The sequence below is a fragment of the Ambystoma mexicanum genome, chromosome 1q, assembly GCF_040938575.1.
Source record: "Ambystoma mexicanum isolate Mex_15411 chromosome 1q, UKY_AmexF1_1, whole genome shotgun sequence".
Classification (NCBI taxonomy): Eukaryota; Metazoa; Chordata; class Amphibia; order Caudata; family Ambystomatidae; genus Ambystoma; species Ambystoma mexicanum.
Window position 1 is genome coordinate 78,832,344 of NC_090922.1, and position 13,435 is coordinate 78,845,778.

Below are 13,435 nucleotides of genomic sequence, written 5' to 3' on the forward strand. Positions count from 1 at the left end.
TCAAAAGTATGCATTTTCGCCCGGCGCAGCAAAATCATCTCAGTAATCACATAGATCCGGATTAGGCAGGCCTCGCTCACCTGCTAGTGCTTGAAGGATTTAAAGCTTTGACAGCCTAGAGGGCTTCAGGGTGTGCTGGGGAATGGCAGATACTTCAGGGAAAGCTAAAGAACATTTCAGTTACCTGTCCTTGTCATGGGAGGTGGGAGCCCCTCTCAGCCATGAGTGGCAGGCCTCCCAGGGGGAAAACCAATGCCGGTGGCCTGAGGACGACGGTGGCAATTGAGAGGGCCCCAATTTCTGCCCCCCGCCCTTTGTGTCAGACTGTTACTAAGCAGTCCACCTCTAACCCTTGCCAGCCCTCCTATACAACTTGCTTGCCAGTGTTCTTACATTTATTTTAGATACGCACCTTCTCCTGAATGCCATAATAAGGATGCAAGAGAAAGCCATTCTCTACAGCAGCTGCTTGAGATTGAACACCCAACCACAAGGAACTCAAGCACCAGTCTTCTGCTTGCACACTGCGAGCGAAGACAACCGGCGGAGAGCGACGTCAAAGGAACCATGCAGTGAAGCCAAGTTATAGTGCCAAGCCACTGCAGTGGTTAACAGATGCACTAGACCAGTAAGAACTACTTTTGGGTGGAAACATGGCACTTATCTTGAGGATCTAGAAATGGTCAGCTGAAAACAATGTTATGCACAGACCGCCATTGTTGCTACTTGGCATATGCTTGGTGGTTATAATAAGTCCCAGGTGGGAAAGACAGGGTTAGATTGACCAGGGACATGGAACCAATGTCGAGAGACAGAGGCAGAAATAAGGAGACCATAGAAAGCATGAAGTGTGGGTTATCAGGGTGAGATCAGACAGGGCTTGCAAATTATGCTAGCACACTTGGATTGGTGATGAGGTTTTATGAAGGTCGAGTACCATTTGCATGGTACTCGACCTTGCTTGCGAGTAGGGCGATGTTTGAAACTTATTTGACATTTACTGCGAACAAACTTTGCTTCCAATAAATGTCAAATACACGTTTAACTATGTATGGCAGGCCTTTGGGTGGCAGCATTGCACCAAAAATGAAGTGCACTTATGGTAATATGCACCAATTTACAGAAAGCAAGGTTAAATATTTCAGTCACCATGGGGCGTGTGCATTTCTCTTAGGGTGAGTATATAAACTAATGAACTGCAGGTCTAGTTAGATTTTTAAGAATTTGCAAAGCCTGTCAGAGGACGAGGAGGTGATCGACCAAGAAACCAGCAGGAGGGAGAAAGTAGCAGAAGAATATGGAGGCGATTTCTAAAGAAGTTTAGGTATTGCTGAAAAAAAAAAAAGATGAGACCGTATTGATCTTCTGATCATTTTTCCTCCTTGGCCACAGCATTTGTTAACTCTCGGATCGACTACTGTGATAGTCTGCTTGGAGGTACATCTAAACATAATCTGAAAAGTCTGCAAACTGCCCGGAATGGGGCAATAAGAGGCATGCGTAATGTAGGCCCACAAGATCATGTTTCAGACTCAAGGAGAGTGCTGCATTGGCTTCCAGTTAGCCAAAGTATCTCATATAAAATGCTCACTCTCACATACAAATGTATGAATGACAAGGCTCCCAGATATCTTATGAACCAACTGTATAAGGCAAGGAGGCACATTCTTCGCTCTAGTAGGGCCAATTAACCTTTTGTACCAGGACATAACTTAAACTTTGGAGGCACCTGTTTTCAAGTATATGCCCCAAATGTATGGAATTCTCTTCCCTCCAACTTAGGAACCATCCAAAGCTCCCGAGCTTTAAGAGAGCATTAAAAACATATCTTTTTAATACTAATGATTAGGTTCCTCTTCCTGTCTACGTATTCCCTGGCTTGCTCTGACCATTTTCTATTCTCCAACATGTCTTTCTTTCTGCGCACTGAAGCCTTTGAGCGTGTTGCACAACGCAAACATTAAATAATAATTATAATAATTGGCTTGTGAGTGAAAGTGGTACTGCAGTGAGAGTGTGCATGTTAGCGTGGCAAGTGAGTCTAGGAAGGTTAGTGCAAGGAGGGACAATGAAGTGAATGGTACAGAGTGGAAGGAGGGTGTTTGAGTAGTAGTAGTGTGGAGGAGGGAGTATTCGTTTGTAGGAGGAAGTGTTAGGGAGGTGGTAGTGTGGAGGAAGAAGCGATAGTGTGAAAGAGCGGGTGGTAGCTGGGAGAAGGGAGTGGGAGAAAGGAGTATTAAAATCAGAGTCAAGGTAGTAATATCAAAAGGTAGAGGCGAGTGAGAAGGAGGGACAGGAGGTGGGTGGAAGAGAGAGAGGACAGAGTGAAATAAGGAGAATAGCAGGAGGACAGAAGAGGGAAAGGAGAGTGAAATCAATATATATAACACATAAAATAGTGTCTGTAAGGGACAATACCCCCTTCCCTCTAGATCACTAACAACTGTTTAGAGATGGGAAAGTTAGGAAGTCCCTGTGTGAGAATATAGAGAGAAGGCCAAGGGCATTTAGGTTGCTATCCGAGTCCATACTGCGATGAGCGTACTTCGAGAGAAATAATAGCTATATACTAACCTGGTGCTAAGTATAGAGTTCTTGGAGGCAGGAGAGGGGTGTTTCCCTTGGGATTATTATATTTTCAATAAAAACTATTGTACCACCTCTGAGATTGAGTGATTCTTGTTCCATTTGTGACCAGGGGGAGGTCTATTGTACTTCTGAGATTTGCAGATTGACCTGGTTGTTGTGTAGGAGCTGGTGAAGCGGGACTCAGACCCAGTTTCAGTTCCTTTCACAGATATTATAAATGTATTTTCTGCCCCCTCAGATGAGGCCAAAGCTCATCAAACAGTAAATCCCTACGAGTCTGCAAATGAAGCAGTGCACATTGAGGTAGACCGCATTCTGTGGTAAGCATCATCTAGTGTGTTGGATGCTGAAAATGGTGCGTTTAATTACACCTACCACAACTTGCTATTGCGTTCTGTGACACATGAATGTAGTGTTGATGCTCTTCCAGTCTTGGTCAAGCAATGAAGATCTATCGAGAATGCAAGCTAACCATGTTCCTCTGTTTGGTCTCCTGTCATAGTGTTTGAAATATCTGAGCCCTAGGTCAGGTAGACGGATATATATTCTAGATAGTATTTCTGGTAATCTGAAAACTACTGTCATTCCAGAGCAATTTAGTACCCAGCCTTTCGCGATGACCCCAAGCTGTGCCTCGTTTGCAGACTGAAATTAAATAAGTAGGCTACAAAGGAAGTGCGCAAGAAGGAAGTGCGCAAGAAGGAAGCTGTGTAAAGCAGTATTCTCTCAGACGCTGGCCTGCTGGATCATGTGGCAGGCTGGGATTGATGCTTCTGGTTTTGGCACTCACTCATCAAGGGGCCCCCAAGACGTTTCAAGAAGGAGCTCACTTGGAAAGCTGTGGATTGGTATGGTGATTCTGTGTTCAAGATCTTCTATCGTAAACCTATTGACCACCTGGCTATTTGGGTGGTAAGCTTTGGAAAAGCATTATGCTTGTTTCTGATCTTGACATGGAATGAATATTCTCCATACTGGTTAATATATGAAAGTCAATAACATGGAGACACGCATTATCCCACTGAACTACTGTAAAAATGCAAGCAGGAGCTAGACAACCCATTGTAACAGGTTTTACGTACATGATATGCTAAATGATCGTAGTGATGATGTTGCAAGATTATGCATCATTAGGTTTTTAGCAGAATGTTAAGATTTTTTATTTTACCCACGTTTGTTGTTCAAGGCGGTTACTCTCTTGCAGGTTATGAGATGAAATCCTCCTTATGAGAGCAGAAGGACCTTTAGATAGTTTTTGTGTGATGATAGTTGATTAATGGTGTTTTTGCCTGGCATTTTATTATTCTTGACTGTAGGTTTCTTATACTAACAAGTCTAGAAAATCTTCATTGAATGGCACAGACATACCATACCTTAGTAACATTTTGTTTTTTCTACAAACTGTGAGCTAGGAAATGTGGCAGACATAAATGTACAACAAAAATCGCAAACCTCCTACATTTTTGCCTTTTCAATGGCAGTGGCAAAAAGAGTGCAATTAAGGCAAACATTGTTTATGTCTTACCTTCATTCCATCTGCTCCTCTATATACTGCAGTACATCCCTGATAAGGGCACTTGTAAATGGGAGGCAAATCTTCCCTGTAGATAAAGAGAAGCAAAAATGGTCTCAAAGCAAACTCTACTGTTGCACTGTCCAATAAGGTTTCTGCAATGTCCAAGTCACATGTTGCACCATTTGTATTCACCTTGCAGATTTTAGTTTATTTTTCCAGCCTGGTTTAGGCCCTGGCCTTTTTCTCTCTTTTGGCTCCTCTAACTTTTTAGTCCCATTGTTTTCAGTTCTCTTGTTGGACCCTTTGCTGTGAATACAAAAATGAAAGGCTTAAATAAGTAATAGTCCCTCAAACTGACTCTTAAATGACTGGAGTTTAAACTGCTCCATGGCAACTAAGGGCACTTATCATAAACATTCACAGTACTGGAGACCAATTGGTTATTATAAAAATCAACAGATAGGTTAATGTGAGCATAGAAGAGGACACCGTTTATTTTAAATTGTTTTTATGGCTAAACAAAGTTAACCTTTAACAAAGAAATCAAGTTAAAAAAAAAGAATAAAATATAAAGCAGAATATATAATACAATACATTAAAATACATGATACGTCAGATACATTTCAAAACACAGTATTAAAAGGATTATCATAGGCACAACAAATACAATAAAAAAGACTTTAAATAACTTGGGCCCACTCCAATTAAATCAAATAAAGGATAACCCAAACAACAACAAGGTGGCTAAACCCACAGGAACTTCAACTAGTTATTTCTCCTCTCCATTTTCCTTCAACCTAATGGCTTTTAGATGGGTAACCAAAGCAATTACAGTGGACGTTGTGTGACCTGATAAACAGGATGACCACATCCCCTCACTGTCCCCTACAGTCAAGAAGGACACAAACCTTTGTAAATATTTCATTCTTTGAGGGCCCAATGCTGGACAAGCAACAAAGAACAAGTTACTTTCTTACATGGTAACATTCTTTCGATGGGATGGTCCGACGACGTATTCCATATCTATGACATGTAATCACCACAGCTGTGCTGCTTCGGAAACTTTTTTCGGCGTCTGCGTCGATGACGTCAATGCGCCGTTGTCGAGGACCTCCTTCGACGTCCGACGTCACCCGATGTGATAAGTAGGACGCACATAGCCTCAGTTGTAGTTTTTCCCCCCAGAACGTGTGACATTAGTCAACTGCCAGTCAGACACAAAGCCTTGCGGAACGTAAGCTGCAATCGCAAAAGAAATTCTGCAGCGGGGAAGGCAGGGAGGGAGGGATATGGAATACGTCGTCGGACCATCCCATCGAAAGAACGTTACCAGGTAAGAAAGTAACTTGTTCTTCGAGGGGATTGGGTCCTCCGACGTATTCCATATCTATGACAGACTCCCAAAGCAGTACCAGAGCAAGGAGGAGGGAAAGAATTTAGAATCAAAATTTAGAATTGCCAATCAAATAGCAGAGCAAAGGACCGTCTTGCCAAAGGCCAAATCCTGTCCTCGGATGGAATTGAGGGAATAGTGACGTACAAATGTATGTACTGAAGACCAGGTGGCAGCATCACAGATGTTGCGAATAGGAACACCCCTCTGCAGGGCAGTAGATGCAGCCATACCCCTGGTAGAATGGGCCCGCAAGCCAGCCGGTGGGTCCTTTCCCGCCAAGCGGTAACACTCCGAGATGGCCAAAATAATCCAGCGAGACAAAGTCTGTTTCGTCACAGCTTGTCCCAAACGCTTTCCAGCGTAAGCAATAAAGAGTTGATCGTCCACTCTGACCCGGGACATGCGTGAAACATAAAAGCTTAAAGCTCTCCTAGGATCAAGCCTATGGAGCCTCTCCTCTTCCTTACCAGGATGCGGAGGAGGATAGAATGCCGGAAGAACAACCTTCTGGGCCAAATGAAATTCCGTCACTACCTTCGGAAGAAAAGAAGGACGAACTCTAAGGACAACCCTGTCCTTGTGAAATACAGTGAAGGGTGGCTTAACTGAAAGTGCCTGTATCTCTCTCACTCTGCGAGCGAAAGTAACCGCAACTAAAAACACAGTTTTCAGAGTTAACAGCCTCAAAGGGCAAGAATGTAAAGGCTCAATTGGAGCCCCCATAAGAAACTTAAGAACAAGGTTTAAATCCCAACCTGGCACCAGGAAAGGTGACGGAGGGAACACATTAGTGAGCCCTTTCAGAAACTGTGAAATTAAAGGGATTTTAAAGTAGGAACACTCTTCAGACGAGCGCTTAAAGATGGACAGCGCCGCCAGGTAACCTTTATTGGTACCCACTTGCAAGCCCCTGTGGGCCAAAGAAAGTAAAAAGGACAGAACCATGGGGATGACACATGCAAAAGGATCCACATTCTGAACTCTGCACCAGTCGCAGAACTTACGGCAACGGTACAGAGACTTTGTTGCTGGCCTTCGGGCCGAGAGCAACACCTCCATCACGTCTTCAGGGAGGTCCCAATCCTTATACCTCAACCTTTCAGAAGCCAAGCGTGAAGGTCGAGGGATCTGACCTCTGGATGGAGAACCTGACCGCCCTCCCGTGAGAGCATATCGTCTCGGTAGGGAAGACGACGTGGAGGGCAGATGGACAAGTCGAGAAGGTCCGGGTACCACGTCCTCCGAGCCCACGCCGGAGCAATGAGGATCATCCGGAAACCAAACTTCCGTAACCTCCGCAGCACTTGCGGGATGACGGGGACTGGAGGAAACGCGTACAGCAGTGGGAATGACCACTCCACCACAAACGGGTCTCCTAAGGCTCCTTTTGGAGGAAATTCCCGCGAGCAGAACCTCTCGCACTTCCGGTTGACACTGGAGGCGAAGAGATCCACTTGAGGGGTCCCCCAAAGGGAGGGCGAAGATCGCCAGGAGAATCTCCTGAGCCAACTCCCACTCGTGAGAGATCGTGCTCTGCCTGCTCAGAGCGTCCGCCGTCACGTTTTCATCTCCGGCCAGATGAACTGCCGAGATCGAAACTTCCTGCTGGATGGCCCAGAACTCGAGCTGCATCGCCTCCCTGCACAGAGGAAGTGACCCTGCCCCCCCCCCTTTTTGTTGAGGTAGTGCATGGCCACTGTGTTGTCCGTCAGGATCAGGACATTCTTTCCTCGCACAGTCGGCAGGAAAGCCTTCAGGGCTAGCCTGACGGCCCTCAGCTCCAACAGATTGATATGGAGTCTGGACTCCGACGGAGACCAACGACCGCTGACTGTCAGCCCGTTGGCATGAGCTCCCCATCCCCTGAGGGATGCATCCGTCACGATCGTCACCTCTGGCCAGGGAAGCCAAAATGGAGCCCCCTTCATCAAGTTGCCTTCAACGGCCCACCACAGAAGGTCCCGGGCGACCGAAGGCGGCACCTGAACCGGGTCCGACATCCTGCCGGAGGACTGCGACCATTGCATCTTGAGTGCCCACTGCAAAGATCTAATCCGCAGGCGAGCCTCTGGCACCAGAAGAATGCAGGATGCCATGAGGCCGAGCAACCTCAAGAACTCGAACGCTGGGAGCGTCTGGGCATGCTGAGACTTGTGCACCATCTGCTGAATGTGAAGAGCCCTCACCTGGGGAGGAAAACACTGCCCCAGGGAAGTGTCGAGCACTGCTCCGATGTACTGGAGCCGCTGTGTTGGCGTCAAATGGGACTTCTTTAAATTGAGGGAGAAGCCCAGCCTGTGAGGGGAGTGGCAGGTGACGGACAGATGATCCAGGACTTGCTCGGGAGAGCTCCCCCCTGATCAACCAATCGTCCAGGTAGGGGTAGACGTGAATCCCCCCTTGCCTGAGATGCGCCGCCACCACCACCATGAGCTTGGTGAAAACCCTCGGGGCGGAGGTCAATCCGAACGGCAGGACCCGAAACTGAAAGTGCGAGTCGCCAACCGCGAACCTCAGGTACTTCTTGTGCTTGGGATGGATCGGCACATGGAAGTAAGCATCCTTGAGGTCGAGAGACACCAACCAGTCCTGAAGCTGAAGGGCCTGAAGGACTTGAGAGAGAGTAACCATCTTGAACATGTCCTTCCTGAGGAGTTTGTTCAAACCGCGCAAGTCCATGATGTGTCTCAATCCCCCGTCTTTCTTCGAAATCAAAAAATAAGGGGAATACCATCCCTTGTTCCTCTCCGCTACAGGCACCAGCTCTATGGCGCCTTTCTCCAGCAGGGCTTGAATTTCCTGCGCAAAGAGCGGATCCGGGCTCTGCAAAGAGAGGTTCCCCGGTGGATTGTCGCGAGGCTTGTGCCGAAAGGGAAGACAGTAGCCGTGGGTTATGATCTCCAGAACCCACACATCTGAAGTAATGGCGCGCCACTCTACAAGATGCTGCGCCAGCCTTCCCCCAACCGGCGAACCATGGGACATGGCCTCATGACTGAGTGGTAGCGGCTGCAGCATTACCTGAGGGCAAAGAGGCAACTGCCCGAGCGGCCTTGGCACCACGGGTACCCTGTCGTCCACCTCTGGTACCCCTGCGTTGGCCTCTGACTGCCAGCTCCTCTCGCTTTACTGAAGGACGAGTAATAGCGAAAGGAACCACCCCTCCATTGCTGTCCCCTAGGACGAAAAGGCTGAGGTTGGCGAACTGTAGCGCCCAACGACTTCGCTGCAGCTTTGGAGGTCTGCAACCTCTCAAGGCTCTCGTCAGCCTTGCTGCCAAAAAGGTGTTCACCGTCAAAGGGCATGTTGAGGAGCCGGGACTGCACATCAGGAGCAAACCCCGACTTCCGCAACCACGCAAACCTGCGTATCACGGTGCTCGCCGCCATGGACCTGCTGACGCATTCAGCCAAGTCCAAACCTGACTGAACGGACTCACACATGGCATCCTTACCATCCTGGACCATAGCAAGGAAACCATCCCGTTCGTCCCCTTCGGGAATATGTTCAGCCGCTAACGCAACACAGTTCCACAGAGTGTGTGTGAAACGAGACAAGGCACAAATGGAGTTGGCCGCCTGAAGCGCCACACCACCAGAAGAAAACACTTTCTTCGCCCAGCCATCAAAACGTTTGTCGTCCCTTTCAGGAGGAATGGTAGGGTACGACGCCTGCTTTGCCGGGGCCGTGGCCGCCTGCACCACCAAACTCTCCGGAGTGGGGTGCTTGGTCAAGTAGCAGGGGTCGCTACTGGCTGGACGGTATTTTCGCGAGGCCAGGCTCAGGCCTACAAAACTCCACCTCCGGAGAGGTGTCCAGTCCACTGGCATCATGCAGTGACTGCCTCAAATCGGCAAACTGACTATGGCCCGAGACAATTTCATCTGGAACCGGACTAGGAACCAGGCCATCAGAATCCTCATCCGCCTCCGAAATATATTCCAGGTGGCGAAAAGAAAGCACCCGAGAGTGCTTGCTCTTAACCAGAGCCTTCCTAGGGGGGTTCCCCGTGCCACAGGGTAACTCCGACACCTCGGCCTCGGAGGGCGTCGAGTGAATCGGCGCCGGCGTCGAGAGAACAGGCATCAGCGCCGAGAGGATCGGCGTCGAGTAAATCGGCGTCGACGTCAGATGCAGCACCGCCAGCATCGGCGGCGTCGACACAGTCCTCGAAGCCGGAGCTCCGAACGTGTCCTTCGACGACCTGAGCGTCGACGACTTCCTCGGAGCCGGAGCCTCGAGAAAGCCTGTTGACGCCCTCGACGCCTCAGACGTCGATGTCTTCTTTGAAGACATCACAGGTGCACACGGTCTCCAATGCGTCGAGGACCGGGACCTGGAAAGGGTACGTCGAGAACGAGTCCCCTTGTCTGAACGGGACCTCTCCCGTGACTCGTGCCGACCACTCTTGCGAGCGCTGTGTCTCGACCTCTCACGACCGACCCCACACGGGGGCGCGGACAGCTTAGTACCCTGCGACTCGAGAATCGCCCAGCATTTTCTTCCCGAAGGAAGCCCATTCCTCCGGCGTCGCACGGCTGGTGGGGTAAGCGACGTGCCAGGCAGAGTCCTCCAAAGAGGACCTGGAAGACTACCACTGTCGGTGCTTCCGAGAATGCCTCAAAGAGGCCGAGGAGTGGCGAGACCGACTCCTAGAAGGAGACCCACGAGACTTCCGACGATGACGCGGAGAGTCTCCTCTCGAATCATCCGTCGAAAGCCCCGCAGACTTCGACTTCCGGGGCTTGGACACCCGACCTACCGACAACTCCTTCTTACGTTCACGTAAGGCTTTGGACGTGAGCGACTGGCAGTCGATACAGTCATCCGTGTCGTGGGCCTCCCCGAGGCAGGCGTCGTGCGAGTCCGTCACCGACATCTTGGACCCACACTCCCCGCACTTCTTGAAGCCCGGACTTGGGGTCGAAGACGAAGTAGAAGACATCTTCACCCGAAGGATTTTCTCACAAAAACGAACAAGTTCGAAGAACCGAGAAGAACAGAACTCCAAAGAGTGGAGGCGTTAACCGAGATTCACGAAGCAACACATTCGCAGAAAAAATGGAACTGAGGATACGGGCGTCGTGCGTCCTACTTATCACATCGGATGACGTCGAAGGAAGTCCTCGACGACGGCGCATCGACGTCATCGACGCAGGACGCCGAAAAAAGTTTCCGAAGCAGCACAGCTGTGGTGATTACATGTCATAGATATGGAATACGTCGGAGGACCCAATCCCCTCGAATGCGTGCTTCAGGGTTTCAGACATAATTTTGTTTTTACAGAAGCAACATCCAAACTGGTCAACATTCGTATTAGCCCTTCTGAACAGAATTTCTTTAGTTGGACACAGGTTCCATCTAAAACCTAAAAATGAACAGTGGACCCACTTTGCAGGATATACTGCAAAATATGGGGCCATAATTCCCAGTTTCTTGGGATCATGCTTTAGGTGAGAAAGAGAAGGGTATGCAAGCAATGTTTCCAAAGTGCGAGTCTAGTCTAGTTCAAATAGGCGTTTCTTAACAAGCTCTGGATTCTCGCACAAGTCTCTCAGGGCACTAGTCACATTCCCCAGACACAGTGGTCGTGTATCTCATTAACCCAAGAGCTGGTCTTCCTCTCCAGGATGCTTTTTAGATCTTCAAAGAGTCCCTCGCTGATGTTAATTTCCTCAAGAGTGACAAATATTTCTACCCTATATGTGCTGTCAAGGAGGCTATGCCTGGTTCGAACAGGATTGCATCAATAGGAACTGCATTTGGCACCCTCAGCACCCTACGCCAAACCAAGGCTTCCAAGCTGGGCAGGATATCTAATAAGGCCAATGAGTATACTTCCATCTCGTATGTGATTTTGGGAACTAATTTCCATTCGTAATATTTAAGGGCAGATTTTAAGGTGTAACTACCATATCGGATTTCCACCCTCACCAGTTGATTCATTAGAGGGAGGATTTGATCTCTTACCCAAACTTTCAGCTTGGTTCGACCTGGCGTAGCCTGGATGCTAAAACCCAGATATACCAGCAAGTCCACACTCAGAATTGCCTCATTCCCAATATACCATTTGTACTCAACTCTACTCCTACCCATAGAGCATTGAAGGATCTTTGTTTGAGGGGTTAATGTTCAAAAAATGAGAGAGTATAGGCAGCAAAGGAATTCAGCAACCTTTGTAATCCAGCCGGTATGACATCAAAGATGAGAAAGTCGTCTGCATAAGACAAGCAATACGGCCTCCATTGGTCAATTGCAGGAGACACAAATATGGCAGACTTTAGATGCTCGCCAATATTCGCCAAGTAAAGGCTGAACAGGCAGGGTGCAAAAATGCAACCCTGCCTGACACCCCCACTTGTGGATATACGGCGCAACAAAGCCCCTTCAATGTTCAACCGCACCTGAATTTCAGACTGTGCTTGGAGGCCAATCAAGAGTCTTAATAGACCCGCAGGCACCCCCCCATTGGTGCATCTTATACCACAGAAGTTGGCCATCGACCCTGTCGAATGAGGCGGTTAAATCTATCGAGGCTATGAAAACAGTTTTGTATTTCCCAACCCACGCTAAATGTTAGACAAGTTTGACAATTGTCCCGTTAAGACTGGTTCCCATATTTTGACGAAATCCTGTTTGCCATTTGGCTAGCCTACCTGCCGCTACCACCCACTCCTCCAGATGGGACAGCACAATGGATGCAAATACTTTGCTGTCCGCATCAGGGACGGCTAGTGGCCGTCAAAGGATTTGTTTTCAGAACTTGTTTGAATCTGGGAACTATGTGTGGCCTAGACCAAGAAGCTGGAAACCTGTCCTGGGTCACCGCATTCTTAAACAGCATACTCAGAACATTTGCCCATGCCGGAGGATCCGCCTTAAACACGTAATTTGATAAGCGATTGTGACCCAGAGCCCTCGAGGAACTAATCCTCTTCAAGACATCCAGTATCCTGTCCTCATCAAACACGTCTAAGACCATTCTATCCCCTACATCAGGTAGAGTGAACATAACTGATTTACTGGGCTGTAAATAAAGGTCAGAGAGGTGCAGGTACCAGTCATTTTCAGGGACTGCACTGATTTGTTTAACGGAATCTGTGCCATTAGTCGAGTTCATCAATCGCCAAAAGGTAGAAGAGTTCTTATTTCTTAAGGTGGTCAGTAGGATTAAGTCAGTTGAGAATTCCTCAAAGTTAACCGGACTGAAAACCCGTAGTTTTTACTTAGTAATAGTTTCCAGGACCTCACTCGGGGACTTTTTGACTCACATAGGCACTCCCTGGTTCCAGGATACAAGCGTACCAGCTGAATTGACAACCAGATTCACTGCACACCTCTTAGTACATTGTAATAACAAACCTTCTCAGATAAACAGAGCAGTGAACCTAGCGTGATCACTGTCCGACGTCCCTTGAATCGTTAGTGACTCGCACCTTTGTAGAAGCCAATCTGTAGTGAAGATGTAATCTATGGTTGATTGAGAGGCCCCATTGCACCAGGTATAATTATGGGGGATGTCACCACTCAACCCACCCCCCTCCCACCTCATTCAATGGATGCAAAGCCAGTATTCCAAAACTTCTCAGCGAGTGATGGCCTCTAGATTTATTTAGTGATGTTGATCCTTCCCTCCCTAAACTACCCCTTGAATCACGATGAGTAACACAATTCGAGTTCAGGTGTCTTGCCAAGATTACCTTGCCACCACCATATAAACCACACCGTCATTAATGATGCTCACAAGATGTTCCAGAGAAAATGTCAACTCTAGTACGTTTTCTGTGCCAGTATATGTTAACAATCAAGAGGTGGATTAACCCGTTCCCTGTCATTTCAACATGGGTGAATAAGATGTCTGGAAAATTCCTATCTATCTGCGCCACCTTCACTTTACCAGAGGATTTAACCAGTGTTATGAGGCACCCAAACGG

The 13,435-nt window shown here is 48.2% G+C and overlaps 1 protein-coding gene across 3 annotated transcripts in view; it reads right to left on the minus strand.

Moving 5' to 3' along the window:
• ZNF276 (zinc finger protein 276) overlaps positions 1-13,435 on the minus strand; it is a 921,405-nt gene that overhangs the window by 218,475 nt on the left and 689,495 nt on the right. For all 3 annotated transcript variants that reach the window (XM_069635568.1, XM_069635570.1, XM_069635569.1), the window contains 2 exons: positions 4,298-4,411; positions 4,115-4,190 (listed from right to left, as the gene is read on the minus strand). In XM_069635568.1, the coding sequence (XP_069491669.1) occupies positions 4,115-4,190; positions 4,298-4,411 (190 nt within the window). The remainder of the gene's footprint in view (positions 1-4,114; positions 4,191-4,297; positions 4,412-13,435) is intronic.